Source organism: Pelecanus crispus, chromosome 2, assembly GCF_030463565.1.
Source record: "Pelecanus crispus isolate bPelCri1 chromosome 2, bPelCri1.pri, whole genome shotgun sequence".
NCBI lineage: Eukaryota > Metazoa > Chordata > Aves > Pelecaniformes > Pelecanidae > Pelecanus > Pelecanus crispus.
Genome location: NC_134644.1, coordinates 10,467,674 through 10,486,404, shown reverse-complemented (window position 1 = coordinate 10,486,404; position 18,731 = coordinate 10,467,674). Strand labels below are relative to the sequence as shown.

The following is an 18,731-nucleotide window of genomic DNA, read 5'->3' as shown; positions in this document are numbered from 1 at the left end:
GAGGGGAAATAACCGGTTTTGTACGCTTAAAAGCTGCCAATGGTATGAAACAGGCTGAAGAAAGCATCTTGCTTTGTTCTTTTGATAGTAATCTCTTCTGTGTTAGTTGTTACCATGCTAGCGTAACCTGGGATTTTGAAACCGGGTCTTCTCTGCTCCCAGGACACCTTGTTCCCCACAACTTGTCCTCTTCAACAGAGAAAAGGTGAGAAAAATACCTCCCTGGTTGCTGAGGGAAGCACTCTGCCACCTGAAAACATTACTTACACAACTGAGCAAGCAGAGTATTCTACATCCAACTCATTGATTAAAAAATTTAAAAAATTGAAAAAAAAAAAATTGTCCACCTCTCTTGCTGCAGAAATGAAAATCTTCTGGAGGATGCCTACTGGGAGCAGATTTTCCCAACAGGGACAGATCCAAAGCAGCAGAATAGATCATTTGGTACCAAATGCAATTAGGAGGCACCGTGAGCGGGCTGCTGAACACCAGAGGGCAAGCCTGGCTCTAGACACGGGGCTGGCAGCTCCAGCACAGGTAGATTATGCAGATGCAGTGCATATTGCGGGTGAGAAAGTGCTTCCCTCCCTCCCCCCAATTAAGGTCATTCCCCTGGTCTAGCTAGCAAGGCAGCTAGAGTAAAGCTAATACAAACAGCAGAGCCTTTAGAAAAATCGCAGTTTAATGTGTAGTGGTAAGGTGACAAAAGCAACAAACCATTAACACTGAGTGTTACAGAAAGAAACGTACGTGATTTTTTTTTTTAAACATCTGAATGGAAAATGCAAGCAAATTCTTAAGGAAGGTATTCTCTTATTGAAAGAGTCATATTGATGTTATCCTTTATGCCTAGAAAAATCTGACTAACACAAGTGATTAGGCAACTCCAATTTTAAAGCTGCAAAAAACAGGCTAAAAGAGCAATTAATCTATGCTGTGATCTCTAAACCCAATAGAATTGGGCAAACTCAGATCCTCAAGTCGTTTTACTACAGCTTTGAATCCAACTGAAGATCTTTTCCTGACCCACAGTCAGGTAAACAATTCACAGAATTAGCAGATAACTTCAACACTTTAAGAAAAAAGTTGATTTCTTCCAAAACTGACTCACCAGTACTTGTGCCATCTAGTGGCCGTTTCTTCAGGCAAGTCCGATGATCAGTTATCAAAAGCCTTTGGTTAAGGCTGCTTCTTTTAACACACAGTGGTCAGTATTATGCTATTATTTTAAACAAAAAGTTAGAATATGCAATGCAGAATGCTACTGCTGACTGGGAGTATCATAGGAGAGAAATTCATCCTCTTCTCCAGCCACTAACCATCAACCTGAAGTACTCATACTAAAAAGGGACATGACAAAAAATACATTTTTCCCTTTCTTCAAAAAGGCCTTGTATCACCTTCAATTAAACGTGTACTTGTGTGTAGAGCAAAGTAACTGTTTACATGAAAAAACGGAGCCTTCAGAGTAACACAGCTCTCCTCATTCTCAATTATTTGGGTCTGAAAGACTAATAAAGCTTTGCATCTTCATGCAGACTGTTTTTCTGTATGTTTTATTAGAAAAACGGAACTACAGCTTCAATTTGGGTTCTTTTGCTTGCAAAGCCTTGGTCGCTAGTTCAACTCTTTCCTTCAATAAGCTAGCTTCTTCAGCACTTTTTTGGGCTTGTACATTTTTCAGTAAGAAGTGGGTAAGGAAGAGTTTCAAGCCTTCTCGTAGCATTCCCAGTTTGGGGTTGTCAGATATCCTGTAAAGATACAGATCAAAAAGAGTATTTAGCCTTCTACTGTTTCAGAAGTTTCTTATTTTTTCTTTATCTGCTTCAAACAGAGATGCAGGAAAACCCCCAACCCCCAAAGGAGCTTTTCTGAAGAGGCTTTCAAATTACCAGCAAGTCTACATTGGTCTGGCAAACAGCCCAAACACACTCAACATACAATTGATCCTCAACAATAAAATGGAATATTGGAGCCTTAGACTTGCTTTATGTAAACAATTACATTACAGCAACGAACGAGGCAAACGCCATGTTTGAGCTTCCTTGTGTTACAGTGTAACGGCTGAAACATCATCACCGAATTTTTTCTCACTTTATGGGACACTGCAAGCTTAATACAACAAAATCATGGAATCACAGAATAATTTAAGTGAGAAAGGATGTTGGCAGGTCATCTTGTCCAACGTCCTGTTTAAAGCCAGACTGACATCCAGGTGCGGTCAGGTTGCTCAGAGTCTTATCCACTCAAGTCCTGAGCATCTCCAAGGATGGAGATTTTCCCGCCTCTCCAAGCAACCCTGTCCCATATATAAAATTAAGATTTTCCAGACAATGTTGATATAACACCCCCCCCCCCCCCAAACATCCCCCAAACCTTTTCCTCATTAGTATTTCTTTATTTTTCCTTCTTACACTAAAGATACCTTCTAGCAAAGACTGCTGGGAGAGTGAATCCCACTGCACGCAGGTGGTAAAGCAATAAGGAAAGCAGGCAATTACAAAGCTCTGCTCGTGAAAATCCTGTGACCAAAATGACACATTGAATATCTGAAAGCCTTATTTGTATAACACTTCTCACAGCTGTATCTATACCAGAGCCTGTACTAACAAACGATACATTTCCCCCTGCTCACCCAGATGAGCTTACTTTTTAAGGGATGGATGGCTGATCTTTGGCAAAGGCACTGTATAATTCCAAACAAAATAAGCAAACTTCTTATCTTCTTAATTACTACTCACCAATGGTTCCCTGGAGATCTCTCTGATCACTTACCTCACAAAAATGTCACTAAGTTCTTCAGCATCTGTTTTGATTAACAGCATGCTTAATACTTGTCGCAAGAAACGGACTTTGGGTTTATCTAGTTCGCTGAATTCAATTACCTAGTGGAGAGAGAGGGAGAGGGAGAATTAGATTAATTCAAGTATTTCAAACAGCTGAACTCTCTTCTAAATGAACAGCTTTCAGCACACCAAATGGCCTCCCATATATACCAAACCTGAAGTTTGGCACAGAAGAATTAGCTGAGAACACTGCCTCCAAAAGCCAACCGATAAGGAAGCAGAGAAGTGTCTAAGGAATAACCTGTCTACTAGTACCAGAATACTAGATATAATTTCTCAATTAGATAAATACTTCAGAAGTACCTAGGACAATCCATAACACTGCCTGTTTAACACAGTTCAATTATTCTTCTAATAAAACTCTATGGACACCCCATTCTGAAATCCAAGTGCCCAGTAGATTTCTTTCTGGTCTAATAAAAAGCAACATCAGCTAAAAAGCATAGCACAGAATCCACTGACAAAGCCTGTTTATGAAGGGGCCTCAGTTCCAACTCTGGATACTCGAAATAAAATTATCTTACAACTGCTCCAGATACAGAATTTTAGACTTTCTGTATGCCTGGGTCACCATAGGTTCCCTTTTCAAATGATACCATTACTGTAATTAATGGGATTAATTTGGTAATTTTAGAACAAGTTTTGTCTTAGGTTATGACCACAAACAGCTAAAGTACCAGCTAGCTAACAGAGAAAATACATTTTCCATAAAACTAGCAAATGCAAGGAAAACACGGAAATATTTTGAAAAGAAAACACACCAACCTTGAGAACTGAAAGTGGCAATGATTTTGTCCTTAATAAATGAGCCAACAGTGAAACCAAGTTGGAGATGGCAGTGGCTGACAGGTTTTCTAAGTCTCTGATTTTGTCCCAAATACTAAACTGAAATGTCACCTAGGTGTCAAAGGAAAAAAAAAATCCTACAAATCAAATGACTATTTAAATAAGTAACGACATAACAAAACCTTTCTGCCTCCTATTCTTTATGAGCCCTCTGTTAATTAACAGAGATGCTTGATCAGATTGTTCAATTCTTTTAAAATGCATGAAACAGAGGAAAGCAAACCTTCTGCAGCAGTTACTTCATTTCCTATTCATATCTGACCATGAGTTTGCCTTACTGAATGCACAGCTGCACCAGCAGAATTTTTCCTCAGGATCAAGATCTCAACAGGCATGCATCCATTCTCAGGTATTTAATAACTGTCTTCCTAACCACAATAATGACACTAAAAAAAAAAAGTAGAAACAGATTTTCCTTCACCTGAAATCGTCTTTCACATTCACAAAACTTGTTAGCCAAAAATGCATAGAAGGGGTTATATGTCTTCTCCTGTAAGCAGCAGTAAACGATAACATGAACAATTTCTCTCTCCTGCTGATCTTTCAGTCCAAGCCTAAAATTTAGCAAGAGAATGAGAATAATTTAGTAAGGAAAAAATTACTGCCACAAAGTAAGAGCTACAGTCAACATGCGAGAGCAATACTAAAAAAAAAAAAAAAAAACCAAAAACCAAAAAACAAAACCCTCCAACCACCACATTAAATTTTACTTGTTAGGAAGTTCTTACAAAGTCTTTAAAACACTGGATGGACTCAAACCTTTAAGACTGTGGGCTAAACCAGTATGCTGGTATGGCAATATGGAAATGCTACGGTATTGTTGGTGTTAAAGGAGTGGCTGCAAAAGCAAAACCTCAGACAGACAGAAATGGAATGATACAAGTATGATTACTCTCCGGGGAAGGAAAGGTAGCCCACTCCATGTTTGTAGCTCTCCATGAAGAAAAACAGAGGAGAGGGCCCTGTCATCACTGAGTCTTGTGCCTTTGAATGTAGCAGCAGTGCTGCAGCAAGCGTTGCTGCATGGTGTATTGATACAAAGGTTAAATAGCAAAACAAGAACTGCAGGCCCCTGTTGCGGTTATCTCACACTTGTACCTATGGTCATAAAGGAAAAACAGCCTTTGGATCAGTGTAAGACTATCCAGAGAAACATGTCCAGGGCCCTTCACTTCTGTGGTATTTACTAGGGATAAGAAAATATTTTAAGATATTTTTCCTACTTGGTGATAAGAATCTTTTCATCTCTAGGTCAACTCCATGCTACATAATACTTGTTTGACAGTAGCCTAAGAGGATGCAGTCAGTGATTTCAACCTACCTTAAAAAAAAAAAAAGCCTGAAGAAAACAGTCAGTATCAATGAGTACTTATGTCGGCGACCTCAGCATAAAGGCCAAGGACTGAACAGCCTTCCCAACTTGAACAGCTGACCAGTCTAAAAGAGGGCTGAGACGCTTTGGCAGGGAATGGTAACTAACTCGCAAAGCACCTGTTCTGTGAATAATATGATTTAGCTTCCAGGGCTGCCAAATGCTTGGCAGCATTAAAACCAATTAAAATGAAAAATGCTTCGTATTATAATCTGAAAAATGTCAAACAAAATTCTTTTCATTGTTTCAAGCTCAAGTTTCATACGGCATTAGTATAACTCAAGTGTATTTTCTAACTAAGTTTGACTCCACTGGAACTTGCTCTACAGTCTGTAGAGTACAGTTAGTCATTGCTTGAGTCTAATATCCCTCGTTTGTATACACCTCCAGACATCTGCCATTGCATTTGATCACAGACACATACCAGATTAACACAGAAAATACTGTCTTTCAGCCAAAACCCCCAAGAATTTAAGGTTTTAAAATATGAAAATCTGGGATGATTTCTAGGCTGATAGCTAATGAGTGGTGAAAACTTCAAAGTCCGCTTCTCCAAGAGACCAGCAGTAAGTATAAGTGCATGTCGGTGATATAATTCACTTGCTCTCCCATCAGCCAAGTTCTATCTCATTTTATTACAGAGCAACAAAAGTTTTTTTTAAAAAATACAGATTTTCAGCCACCGGACATATATTTAGTAGATGACTTGTCAAGTTACATTGCAATCACTAATTTGGCACACTCTCCTTTTCCTTTTTCATCATCACTTAGAATCATAGAATAGAATCATAGAATCATTTAGGTTGGAAAAGACCTTTAAGATCATCCAGTCCAACCATTAACCTAACATTACCAAGTCCACCACTAAACCAATTAAGGGTAGACTAGCAATTTCAGGTTTCCTGGCTTGGTGGCTGGATTATTTTTAATGAAAGTAAAAACCAGGAATCATTAAGGTTGGAAAGGATCTCTAAGATCATCAGTCCAACCATCAACCCAACACCACCATGCCTACTAAACCATGTCCGCAAGTGCCACATCTACCCGTTTTTTGAACACTTCCAGGGATGGGGACTCCACCACCTCTCTGGGCAGCCTGTTCCAATGCTTGACCACCCTTTCCGTGAAGAAATTTCTCCTAATTTCCAGCCTAAATCTCCCCTGGCGCGGCTTGAGCCCATTACCTCTCATCCTATCGCTAACTACATGGGAGAAGAGACCAACACCCACCTCACTACAGCCTCCTTTCAGGTAGTTGTAGAGAGCGATAAGGTCTCCCCTCAGCCTCCTCTTCTCCAGGCTAAACAACCCCAGTTCCCTCAGCCGCTCCTCATAAGACCTGTGCTCCAGACCCTTCACCAGCTTCGTTGCCCTTCTCTGAACTTCTATCACGACTTGCTCATTTAGGAAATATTCATGTTGCCAGATGGCTGTAACCGGGTAAATCAGCACCTGGATGTTCAATTTCGTTTGTACCTTCACTTCTTCACAGACCTAGCAGTATTTTCTCTTTTCAGACCTAGCATTCCCAAACATCTAAATTTAAGAGTCAAGATTGTCTTTCACTGCTGAGCTTTATCATAAACCTGTACAGATTTCATAAGCCTGATAATCTTAGATAAAGAATATGCAACCATCTCACCTATTAAATCATTCATGAGTTACAATATTCCCATGGACTTGTATGTCTTGATCACTTTAAGATTTTCCCCCTATATATGGGATAATTGCCTCTGAAGCAGATTATTTATCACCAGCAGAAGTCTGCCTCAACGTAGGTTAGTTATCATCAGCTGAAGCCCAAGACTATCATTGTCTTTAGATCAAACACAGCAATACTCAAACCCACCTTCTAAAAGTCAGTTCAAATGATTTTAGTAGATACAGTCACATACTTGCTATCCTGAATTACACACCACACAACAACAGTATATCTAAGACTTTTACAAGTTTCAATTTTTGTGAGATGTAAAGTTTCTCAAATTCTTCATCTCTATGAAACAGCGTAAGAAATTGCCTCTTCATCAAACTTAAGCAGCATTCATTCCTCCTCATATGTGAATCTGTGGTTTGTGAAGGAGGTGTGGCCTTTCAGCTGACAAAATAGATCAAGTCTCACTCTCTTCTCTTTGTCTCCAGTGATGTTCCCAGTCCTCCCTTTACATTGACACTTTGCAATCACAAGCTGAGCCACTTCAGGGAGCTGTTCTGGCTTCAAACTAATTACTTTCTTTTGATGTGAAGAGGAGCAAGACAAGCAGAACTACAGCAGCATGGATTTAAAATGGTTTAAATTACCATTTAACCACACCTCAACTCTGCCAGAGATCTAGCAGCAGATGAATCAATAAACACAGTTAAAATATTTCTTTATGTATTTCTCAGGCTCTTCCTCAGGAGACCGACATCAAACATACGAATATAAATTCCCACACATTCTGGAATGCATGTTCACATTAAAGTCAATTCCTTCACTGAAAATTCTGTGTTCTTTCCATTATACTCTGCCAAATGTGGGCAAATTTGAGAATTCCTCTCTCTGAGTTTGCTGTATAAAAACCAGTATCAACACACACCAGGCAATCTGCAGACTTTTTTCTGCCAAGCCTGTATGTATACAGATTTGTATAGTAGTTTAAATAGCATGGATGAGAGTCAAGGATCAATTTGCAAATTGAACTACCAGGTCTTGGCAAGAACTGCAGCAGCAGCAGCTAATTTCTTTTAATTGAACAGGCCATATTAAGATATTGGAATGACTCCATCACAGTCTTAAATCCAAGCTGTGTTTTGCAGAAGTGGCATTTAATCAAATATTAGTTGACTTTATTACAAACTCTGTTTTGGTTTGGTTAGCAAATTAAATAATTGCATGCCATCCTGGTAAGACAATTCCCTTGAATTACAAGGCTGCAATAGAAAAGTTCAGGGCTGATCTCTCCCCTCCCAGTTACTATAGGCTTACAATTAATATTCTAATAAACACAAAGAACAGCTTAATTTGAGCTTTTACCTGATCACATCTTCGTCTAAAGATCTGTTTGCCAAGTGGTAAGGAAACTGGTCTTAACATGAAATGTGACCCTGGAGCAAATCCAAAGCTAATAAATTCTGCAACAGGGAAGCAGAGGTGCTAGAACACTAGCGGGTCATGCAAGTACGGACGGAGACCTACAAGATGGCTTAACAGTAGTTAGTAGTATGGAAATCCAGCAGTATGGAGTAGTAGTATGGAAATCCAGTTGTATGGAAATCCAGTGACAAAACCAAGATGTTCTGAAGGGGCTTCTGGTCTGCCTCTGTAAGGAAGCAAGGCTGCAACAGACTTCCATCCGCTAGACCGGGATGCGCATCTTCAATGCAAAAAGATACAGGCTTCTTAAGTCAACGGATGCTGTAAATCACAGCTATAGACATGAGCGACAACAACAGGGGCTACTCCTTTCCTCAACTGCCAGTCAGTTCTGCCTGCCCCCTACGAGTCCTTACACCAGGGTTTTGTTCCCTCTCCTACCCTTTTACCCTATGTGGATCCCTAGCTATGCACTTCCTTAATTGTATTATTAATTAAATACTCTTAAGCCCAGACCAGCAATGTTATTTTTCCAATCCAGCTAATGCTATTTTTAGTTCTGGGCTATCTTCTGTGATAGTCTGTACTTACTTGAGAAGCTTTTCAAAGGCATCCAGGAAGTCTTCACTTGTCATCAAGACACAAAAAATACTTCTCCTGATATCAGTGTTCATTCTCTGCTTACGAGCAAGCTCCAGTATCTTTGAACTCACCTGAAAAAAAAAAAATTAAATGCTACTTTATTTATGCTTGCTTTAAGAAAGCTATTTCTGTGCAGCCTCTAATAAGACTATTAATGAAAATCTCCATTATGAAGCATCAATCCAAAGGTCCTGAGCTTTTGTCCAGAGGCACAGGCATCATCAGGAGCTTTTTCAACTAGGAAAATAAAAATTATTGGCACAATTAAAATGTAAGACATGCTTCTCTAATATAAGTCACCACAACCATCTCACCACACTACTTTTAGAATCAGCTTAGATATATGCCACCCACAGACAGACAACACTGCCTGTCAGAATTGATAGTAGCAAATCCACTTTAGGTCAAGTCTCTTCTTCCACTTGCATAACAAGTTACTTTTGCAATTCCACAGAGTAAGAAAAAACCCAAACTATACCATAATATTTCTAGTAACAGCTTTTATGAAGCGCATGAGTACATTTTGAAAAATGTAAGAGCAGAATTTACAGTCCAAAAGCTTATTCTTACAGAGTCTGTGAAGGTTTTTTGGTGGGCTCTGAAATGAACTTCTTCACCTGTATGAAGAATATTCAAAAGATCACACACACTTAGATTTATAACTGGCACTGCTTGGATTTACCTTTCCTATATGCAGTTTTTGTTGAGTCTTGCTGTTTGTATCATTGATCATTGGCGCTCCACTCCAGGATGACCCTACGATCCACCAGCGGCCAACCCGATCAGCACTGAGGAGAGATTCCAGGGAGACACGGAGCTGAGTTTCTTTTCCAGAACCACTGCTGTGAACCTTGAATAACAAAATATAAGAAAATCCCCAAAAGCTTTTATTTGAAGCTTTCTTTTTGTTTTTTTTTAAAGAAAAGGAAAACAACAAATACTTTAATGACTTAAAATTACTCTAAAACTAACTTAATCTCCATAAAGGTCTTCACGTTTCCCCCTCACAACCTTTAGTTTCAGTCAGCAACCTGAAAAGAATTTACCAATTTCCCATATGCTCTGATTTCTCAAATACAAGAAGTTGCTTAAATCTACATTTAGAAGCTCTTGATTTTTTTTTTATTTTTAAAAAAGGGACAATCAATTGTAAAGTAGCCATCTTCCAACCATAAAACTTTATTAGAATTCAGACTTGATGCTGACATTGAAAATCAGCTGCAGCATCTTACAGCCTGGTCATGATTCTCCTTTTGAACACCTGTGATCAAATAAAATTACATGACAAACTGCCTTAAGTTTTGTACAATTCAAACAACAAAAAGTTTAAACTCTTCAAACAAAATAAGAATTTTCAACAAAAGAGGCTAGAAGTATACTTAGAGGACTGCGAAAATTAAGAGAAGAAATTGTACAGAACTCGGTTACCTAGCTTATTTTTGCCTGGCCTATTATCACTGCTGTGCACATCCTGCACTTACAAATTTCTGAAAAGTAAGATGCTCTAGGTGTTGTAGACAAGTAGTGTAATTTTCAGGTTGGAGATACAGGGACTCTAAAACCAGAGTTCTCAATCCAAAGAGACAATTACTTTCATGCATTTTATACTGGGTTGTTCTAGAGAAACTGCCCTCTCTCTGCAGGAAAAAAAAAAACAACAAACACCCCCAAAAAACAAGAAAGAAAAAACATCAGGTTTTCAGAAGTGTTAGACTTCCAAAATAATTCTGGTGAAGTTAGGACCAGGTGCCGGTATCCAAAATCTATGGAAAAAAGAACTTGCCATAATGACTCATTTCTTCTGGACTATCATTAAACACCCCACAACCTCTTTTTCAAGTATAGAACTTTGAGGCAAAGTCTTTGGCTAAGTATATGCCCTTTCTCAAACTGTTCTGCAGAAGGCTGGTTGACTGCTGACTGAAGCTGGACACAAGAGATAACACTTAACGATTTAAGAAGTGATTTTTGTCCACAAGAGTTTCAGACTGTTAAATGAATTAAAAAATACTATAGCTCATCAAGCCAACGTACAATACAAATAATTACTTCTGGTTTAAGAACAGCTATACTACAAATGTCAAGAAAGATCTCACCAGTGTTCTTTGCAATTTGCGGAGTTTTTCAACTGGTTCAGGATCATAACCAGGAATCTTACGCATGTCATTATTCCTTAGTGCCAACATAGTCTCTAGCATAAAACGAACCTATTGGGAAAAGAAATATTTCTGTTGATTATGTGCTGTGAGTTTCTTTAATAAAGCAGAGAGTGTACTTTGAAATTACTATTCCGTGAGAATAAGCAGCTCAGCTGCCAATATACATCAAAATTTAGATTACATGAATACAGAGAAGGACATTTACTTTAACTGCTATTATATTCATTTGAGTTCAAGCTTCAGTTCAAAGCTTAATCTGCTAAACACCATGCTTCTGTGACCATTTTTTGAAGTGTACGGAGTATCATGAAACAGAAGCACTACCCATTGCATAAGACACAAAACAGTCCTAGTCTCAACCATGACAAGCATTTTGGTGTCTGTGTCCTAAGAACTAATGGAGAAAGACAAGAAGAATGCAAATAACTGAATGCAACAATTGAACACTAATGGCAGCTTAGAATCTAAATAGAGTGTAGCAGAAAACATCTTGGTAAACTAACGTATGTATCCAAGTGTTTATTAAAGTCTATTCAAACAGAACAGAAAATCTTTTAAAACACACACACACATACCCTAGTCTGATCCTGAAGTTTCTTCTCCGCTGTGTTTGCTTTCCTCTGGGCTTCAGTGATCAGTTCCTTCAAAGCCAATGCATCATCTTTTCTTAAGGAAAAGCCCACGTTTTTCAGAAGAAACAAAATCAACTCAATCTCTTTTTCAGTGAAAGTACTAACAAGCTTTTTCAGAATATCAAAGATCAGCAGGGAATGAACCACATGGAAGTTATACAGATGAGCAATCAAGGCAAGCAGATTTTCACATTCTTTCCCTTCAGCATCACTTTTACAGAGTTCATCAAATTTCTTCACCACGGCTTCCAAAAAGTGAGCACCGACCTGGCAATAGTCCCATTAAGGGGAGGGGAAATAATCCAGCAGTTAACCGTAAGTAAGATTTTAAAGACATCTGTAAAACATTCATTTTTGGGGCACTGCCACTATTAATTTTAAAGAAATATTGTTGCTCCTCTCAACCAATATGGATGTTCTACATTTACATATACAAATATCTAAGTGGCCTGACATTTTCTTAAAGTATATGTTATTTACACCTCATATATGCCATCCAGTGGCCTTTTAAGTTCTGTGCAAGAAAAGCAAGTGTCATGAACTTACAGTACACATACATCAGAATTTGTTTACGTAATTTTCATGGACACATATTAGCATCTTCCCAGCTGTCAGGCTAGCATGCTGTTACTGCTAGTCATTCATCCAGTAAAAGCTGCATGTCAAAAACCCAATGCATCAGAGAGTTCAGCATTCCAGAACATGCTTAACAGCAGGGTAAAAAATAATATTGTAAACCAACCCCCAACATACCAAGTTTTCACAGTTGCTGAGCATGAGCTTAGGCCGATTTTGAAGTAAGGATTAAGTCTTAGCCATTTGTCAGTGGTACAGTTGGGAAAAGATATTTTGGAATCTCTATATTTGTGAAGAGAGAACTGATGCTAAAGACTGGAATCAGAAAGCATACCAAAATACAGGTAGGTAATGAACACATTACTGCTACACAAGACCCCCCCACCATTATTATGGTGCTAACATTTGCTAATTGTTCTTATGAAAACCAGAAGTCCCAGTGGCAGTACTGACTTGCATTATAAGCCTTGACCAGCCCGGGTTTTAACTATCCAATGACCATATTGCACAAACATATAAACACAGCTATTGGAATCCCAACTTCTGCGTTGCTCAAACTAATCTTAAATGCAGCTGTGCTATCACACTTTTGTGTAATGCATATTCTACATTTATTTCACAGAAAAGACAACGGGGCTTTATAGTGTACTTAAGTATACTACAGTCAGATTCAAAGATGCTGTGTAACAGTCAGTAGCACAGAAGACAGCCTGGATATCATCTACCTTTAATACCTGTTATTGTATCTATATCCAAAACCTATCACTAGGTATTTTGCAAAGTTTCAACTTGTCAAAAGACTGCATTTCTCTTCTTAAAACAGCATTGTAATATTACGTTATATTTGCAGTCAGAACTGCCTTTCAAGCAGCAAAGAGAAACAAAAAAGAGTTTAATGGCAAGGCTGCATGGAGGAAACTGCTCTAATTGCATCCATCTGATATTTAATATGGTTTCAGAGACAGCATTCAGGTCACTATATGACAAACTGAAGAACGTGCATCCGTATATCTTTTGCACCGATTTGTAGAAAGAAAATGTAACTTGACGGGAAAATTGTGCTGGAACACCTCAGTTTTCTGAGTCATTTCAGTGAAATTAGCTCAAATATTCCCTTTGACATTAGTAGCTTCTTCTTAAGAGTAAGCAAGAAATAATTATGAAGTATTTACTTCGTCAGGCTTAAAAACACAAAAATACCCTCCAAAAATCTGCCATGCTTTTTTAAGTTTTTTATCATCTGGAGTCATTGATATACCTAGTTAATTCCACTGATAATTTGCATGATTGGGCTTTTCCACTGATGTAAAAGGATTTCTGTAACTGCAGTGCTTTCCTTATCTGGATACACATCCTTCAAGAACAATACCCTCATATACCCAAGAGAACAGAAACTGATTAGTGTAACTGAAGAGAAGAAAACTTGAAGCTTAAAAAATTCAGTTTTATCAATGCAGAAAGATTTTGATGAAAAAAAATGATGTTTTTGTATAAGTGACCAGTGGTAACTCACGGAAGAAATGAGATAAAGCAACAGACTTGGTCCCTTTCACTTGTGGACACCTAGCAAATAAACTACCAATACTGATGAAATTCAACTAGAGATGCTTTTTAGTGACACACAATCAAAAATTAAAAGGCAATTCAAACAAAATATCAAGAAAAACACTCTACAACACGTAGTATTAAACAAAATTAGTCCCAACCACAAGAATTACCTCAATTCCTACATTATGATGAAGAATGCTGACCAAAAGGACATGCTCCATCATCAACCTTGCAGGCATGGCAACTGCAGTAACACAAGCATTCATGAGAATATCTGTCAGAGTTTCATTCATGTCCTTTCTGCTGTTGGCCATGTAGAGCTCTTCCATCTGTCCACTAATGGAGGACAAATTCGGTTCACTCAACCTATTGAGAAACAAAACCCAATGTTGACATTTTCTTCTCTTTACAAGGTTCCACAATTTTCAATTTGCCCAAAAACCAACCTATTCTTTTTAGAGAAACTAGCTTAGCTTAAGAAGAAAGACTGAAAAGATGACTGGAATGGACCTTTTGTATTTTGCAGTGTTCACTAAACTAAAAAAATACAACATATATTTAATTCTGTTTTTTTTTTTTTTTAAATAATGTAAAAACAGGTTAGCAGCATCATTTACAAAGCACTGTCAATATGTTTACTGTCACATTGAACAGATTTATTAAGAAAACAGACTTTGTTCTTAGCAGTCATAACTATGGCACATCACAGTCTTTGGAGAAATTAAGCATGAAAATACCTTATTTTCTAACATGTAAGGTGTATCAAATTCTAAGCAACTGAACACACTGCATACTGTAGTCTGCATTTTACAGATAACATAGATAAAAGAAAATGCCAGCAGATTTCTTACTTTAAAAATACTCTAAAATTAAAACATGTGAAAGTGTTAATTACTTTCTCTGTTCTTCAGTACTTTAAGCTATGAAGTGTTGCTCCTCCTCAGTTGCAGTGCTGGAGAAATTTAATTTTATTTAATTAAAAAAATAAAATAATGGGGTTTTTTGGGGAGTTATAACTCACACTACGAGGTTTTTTTCTAGGTATACTCCAGCCGACAGAGTGAATTATACCTAGCACTTGCAGGCAACTGCTGTGTGGAATTCAGCCCAATCTTAAATTTATTTTCTAGATTTTTCAACTTCTGTAATGACCAACTTTGAAGAATTTATATCAACAAAGATAATTATTATTAAGGATAGCAGACATGATTGCCAACTTAAAATCAGTTTGTGAAGAGAAAAGTCACATCCTTGCCACTTTTCTTTGAATGATGAACACTGTCACATCGAACCAGAACGATTAATGACTTTCCTTATTACATTACCTATTAATGAGACCATTCACCATTTTCTTCAGTCTTCCCAATTCTTCTCTTTTCTTGTCATCTAGCGTCTCCTGAGCTTTCCTTACTTGAGGGGGAACATACTTTGTAGCACTGTGATTATGACTCTTACCAGGAAAACAGTAAGATAAGATACCAAATGAGACTAGTATCTTAAATATTTGAACACAAACATATGTTTTAAATTTCTATTTAAGATAAATATACCAAACTTTTAATTAAGTATATATTTTACCATCTAATAACTAATGCCAAAGGAACAACTTCATACAGAAAAGAAGCATGCAACAAGTTACCGCTTATAATCATAGAATCATAGAATGCTTTGGGTTGGAAGGGACCTTTAGAGCTCATCCAGCCCAACCCCCCTGCAGCGAGCAGGGACAGCTTTAACCAGATCAGGGTGCTCACAGCTCCGTCCAACCTGACCTTGAATGTTGCCAGGGATGGGGCCTCTACCACCTGTCTGGGCAACCTGTTCCAGTGCTTCACCACCCGCATTGTAAAAAATTTCTTTCTTATGTCTAGTCTAAATCTATTCTTCTTCAGTTTAAATCCGTTATTCCTCGTCCTGTCACAACAGGCCTTGTTAAAAAGATTCTCCCCATCTTTCCTGTAGGCCCCCTTTAAGTACTGGAAGGATCAACTTGACGGCCGCAAAACCCCTCATCCCTTTACATGAAATTTTCTTAAAGTTATTGTTATTAAAATCTGACATCTTAGGTCTCGGTTTTATCAGCTGCAGATGTACTAACAGTTTAAGTTAGTGCCATGCAGGCTAAATAACCCATTTGGCGTCCACCCACGCTACAAGACCTAGCACAGGCAGAACCTCTGGGATCATCCAGAAGTAACACTTCAGTTTGCAACAGATAGTAATTTTAACATAAGTTCTCTTTGCTCTTAGCAGAAGTGCTTAATCATGTTCTTAAACTCTAAAGCTGGGGTAGTTCCTTTTATTTACTGATCTTGTACAGAGAGACAAAGCCACATGCCTTGTGCTTCAGAGTATTACCTGCCAGCACCCTGACTTGGGGGAACCCTACCCTCCCCGGCTAACAGCTGTCCCTCGGGCTCGGCAGGCCTTGGAGTCAACACCTGCGGGGCCCGGCGCTCTTTTGACCCACGACGCTCTGCACGGCCTGACTAGACAGCAAACGCCTGTGCTTTACAGGGCTGGCGTAAACTCTGCCTTACGTTCAGGTTGTGGCATGGACCTTCAGAAGCAGGTTTGCGCTATCTGAGGCGAACGCCCTACCTCCACCTCCTCCTCCTTCTCCTCCTCCTCCTCGCCCGGGGGCTCGCTGGCCTCAGGCACCCCACCGTCCTCGGGGGACGAGGACGAGCTCTCGCTCTCCCACTGTCCTCCCACATCATCCCCCTCGGAGGGGCCTGAGGCGTGCTCCGGCTCTTCCTCGTCCTCCTCGTCCTCCTCCCGCGGCCCCGGCTGGCTCTCCCGCGGCCCCGGGGCCTCCTCCTCGTCGCTGCTCTCGCACAGCCTGCTGAGGCCGGCCCGGGAGCCCAGGGCGCCCAGCACGTAGCCCAGCCCGTCCCGCAGTAAGCTCTGCGGCAGCTTCTCCGCCGCGGCCCCCTCCTGCTTCTTCTTGCGGCGCTTGCCGAACCCCAGCCGCCGCTCCAGGCGCCGGATCTCCTTCTCCTCCTCCTCGTTGGCCTCCAGCAGGGCCCGCTTCCGCGCCCAGGCGGTTGCGGCGGCGGGGGGTGGCGGCGCGGGGCGTCGGTGCCGGCCCCGGCCGCTGCTTTCCGACTGCGGCAGCGGGGGAGGCCGGGGCTCCGGGGCGGGCGGCAGGGGCCGGCTTGGCTGGGGCCGGCTTGGCTGGGGCCGGCTTGGCTGGTGCGGCGGGGGCCTCCACCGGCTCCCCGCGTTGGAGGTGGCGGCGGCGGCTCCGCTTGAGCCTGCGCTTCTCCTTCCTCGCCTCCCGGCGGCTCCTGCGGTTCTGCCTCGCCGAGTCTTTCAGCAGGGGCATCGGCGGCTGGTCGCCGGCTGCCTGCACGAAGTCCTGCACCGCCTGCCGCAGCCTGTCTAGCTTCCCGCCGCGGCGAGCGCGGGCGGCCGCCGGCCGCTTCATCTTCCCCTCGGCCACGCCGTGCCTGGGCGCCGCCATCTTGGGGAAGAGCCGACCTTCCTCTTCCGCCGCGCGGCCGCCATTTCGGGCAGCAGCGCCCCCTGCTGGGCCTTGGCCGCCGGGGCGGCCCCAGCTCTGGCGAGGAGCAGGGAATCGTTTCGGTTGGAAAAGACCTTTGAGATCACCCGTTCCAACCAGGAGACGGTCCCCAGCGGGCTGGAGCTCGCTTGAAACCCGTACCGAAGCCGCTAAATCCCTTGAGATCTCCTCTTTTTTTTAAAATATATTTAAGGAAATGTAAGGCTTGTCGCTCTTCTTACAGAAGGGACTGGAACAATCCGTCCCTCGTAGCCCTGGCTGCGGTCACAAGGCCCTAAGGCCCCCTGGGCACGAGGCTCTCGCGAACGCCTCGCAAGGCCGCAGGAGCTGAGGGACGTCAGCGCCCCTGGCCTCCCCCCCACGGGCCCAGGCATAGAATCATAGAATCGTTTAGGTTGGAAAAGACCTTTAAGACCATCAAGTCCAGCCATTAACCTAACATTACCAAGTCCACCACTAAACCAATTAAGGGTAGAGGAATAATTAATTTCATGTTTCCTGGCCTTGTGGCTGGATTAATTTTTTAATGAAAGTAAAACTAGGAATCATTAAGATTGGAAAGGATCTCTAAGATCATCAGTCCAACCATCAACCCAACACCACCATGCCTACTAAACCATGTCCCAAAGTGCCACATCTACTCGTTTTTTGAACACTTCCAGGGACGGTGACTCCACCACCTCTCTGGGCAGCCTGTTCCAATGCTTGACTACCCTTTCCGTGAAGAAATTTCTCCTAATTTCCAACCTAAACCTCCCCTGGCGCAACTTAAGCCCATTTCCTCTTGTCCTATCACTAGCTACTTGGGAGAAGAGACCAATACCCACCTCACTACAACCTCCTTTCAGGTAGTTGTAGAGAGCGATAAGGTCTCCCCTCAGCCTCCTCTTCTCCAGACTAAACAACCCCAGTTCCCTCAGCCGCTCCTCATAAGGCCTGTCCTCCAGACCCTTCACCAGCCTTGTTGCCCTTCTCTGGACATGCTCCAGCACCTCAATGTCCTTCTTGTATTGAGGGGCCCAAAACTGGACACAGTATTCCAGGTGCGGCCTCACCAGTGCCAAGTACGGGGGGACAATCACCTCCCTGCTCCTGCTGGCCACATTATTCCTGATACAAGCCAGGGTGCTGTTGGCCTTCTTGGCCACCTGGGCACACTGCTGGCTCATGTTCAGTCATCTGTCAACCAGCAACCCCAGGTCCTTTTCGGCCAGGCAGCTTTCCAGCCACTCTTCCCCAAGCCTATAGCATTGCATGGTTCCCCATTTTAAGCCCCTTCCAACCCTGCCAAGCTCAGGTGTCTCTTCCTGAGCGTGCCAGCGACAATGTCCATGTCCATGGCCTCTGTCCGGCGCTAACTTCTCTTGGGGTGTTTCCATCCACAGTGGCATGCAGGACAAGGTGATGCAGCTGCTGGGACCGGTGGCCGCTGCCGCAGGGACGGGATCCTCACCGCTCTGCCTGGCCCGGCGCGCACAGCAGGTGACAACGTGTCTGTCATTTACGTGATC

General features: G+C 41.5%; 1 protein-coding gene across 1 annotated transcript; it reads right to left on the bottom strand.

Moving 5' to 3' along the window:
• Positions 1 to 1,573: 1,573 nt before the first annotated feature.
• On the bottom strand, positions 1,574 to 17,204 carry NOM1 (nucleolar protein with MIF4G domain 1). The gene is given in 13 exon segments (XM_075706133.1): positions 1,574 to 1,751; positions 2,776 to 2,885; positions 3,612 to 3,743; positions 4,114 to 4,246; positions 8,729 to 8,850; positions 9,462 to 9,629; positions 10,876 to 10,986; positions 11,514 to 11,837; positions 13,865 to 14,060; positions 15,020 to 15,144; positions 16,302 to 16,893; positions 16,895 to 17,177; positions 17,180 to 17,204. Coding segments are annotated over 13 exon segments (2,499 nt in total).
• Between the last annotated feature and the right edge of the window lie 1,527 nt (positions 17,205 to 18,731).